This window comes from Poecilia latipinna, unplaced genomic scaffold (assembly GCF_001443285.1).
Source record: "Poecilia latipinna isolate Pla-1442-1.1 unplaced genomic scaffold, P_latipinna-1.0 Scaffold1870, whole genome shotgun sequence".
Taxonomy (NCBI): Eukaryota; Metazoa; Chordata; class Actinopteri; order Cyprinodontiformes; family Poeciliidae; genus Poecilia; species Poecilia latipinna.
This window is the reverse complement of record NW_015114486.1, coordinates 32,347-33,247: the sequence shown is the minus strand read 5'-3', so window position 1 is coordinate 33,247 and position 901 is coordinate 32,347. Positions and strand designations below refer to the sequence as shown.

The 901-nt window shown below is 61.3% G+C and overlaps 1 protein-coding gene across 1 annotated transcript in view; it reads right to left on the bottom strand.

Annotated features, from left to right (window-relative positions):
- patj (PATJ crumbs cell polarity complex component) overlaps positions 1 to 901 on the bottom strand; it is an 86,993-nt gene that overhangs the window by 61,462 nt on the left and 24,630 nt on the right. The window contains exons 16-17 of the mRNA XM_015014979.1: positions 433 to 727; positions 90 to 337 (exon numbers count right to left, since the gene is read on the bottom strand). Coding sequence (XP_014870465.1) covers positions 90 to 337; positions 433 to 727 — 543 coding nt within the window. The remainder of the gene's footprint in view (positions 1 to 89; positions 338 to 432; positions 728 to 901) is intronic.

Sequence of the window (901 nt, the reverse complement as noted above, 5' to 3'; positions counted from 1 at the left end):
TTGGAACCGATTCCTTTCCAACAGATCCAAGTCTTCACGCTGCAGGGCAGCTCGGCGGTGGCGTGCTGGTGCTGTGGGCCCGGTCTCACCTGGTAGTCCAGCAGGCTGAAGCCCAGGCCGCGCTCCGCCTCCTTCTGCAGCTCCACCACGCCGACCTCCGGACTCCACAGAGCCAGCTCGCCTTCATCCTCCTCCTCTTCCTCCAGGCTGGAGTCTTCGCTCCTCAGCTCCTCCACAGGAGAACTCTGCTGCTGACGGACAGAACCAACTGGATCAGGCTTCAGGTCCAGAACCAGACTGACTGACTGAGGGCGGTACCTGCTCCTCCTCTTCCTCTCTGCGGAGCATGGACGACAGCTTCATCTCCATCTGACAGGCAAAAACAAATCATTACCGCGTAGTTCTCCGGGTCCTGAAGGTTCTGACCCGTACCTCCAGAACCAGAACCAGGAGTTCTCTGGACCCGAGCTGCATCAGCTCCATCTGGATCCGTACAACATGAGAAAAGTGGAAACTCCTGGGAGGAACGAGGGCCGGACTCTCTCACCTCTTCGATGCTCCGATGTTCTGCTGCTGGTTGTGGTGGAGCGGACGGTTCTGGTTCTGGTTCCGGTTCCTGGTCTGGGATCAGGAGTCGGCAGCAAACCAGAGTGAACGGAGGCGGAACCTCTTTGAGGAAGGACACGGCTTCCCGCCGGGACTTCCCGTACAGCTGGACGCCGTTGACCTTCAAAGAACAGAACCGTCAGATGGGTCAGCGGGTCGGGTCAGGTCAGTGGGTCGGATCAGTGGGTCGGGTCAGGTCAGCGGGTCGGGTCGGGTCAGCGGGTCAGGTCAGCGGGTCGGGTCGGGTCAGCGGGTCGGGTCAGCGGGTCGGGTCAGCGGGTCGGGTCAGCGGGTC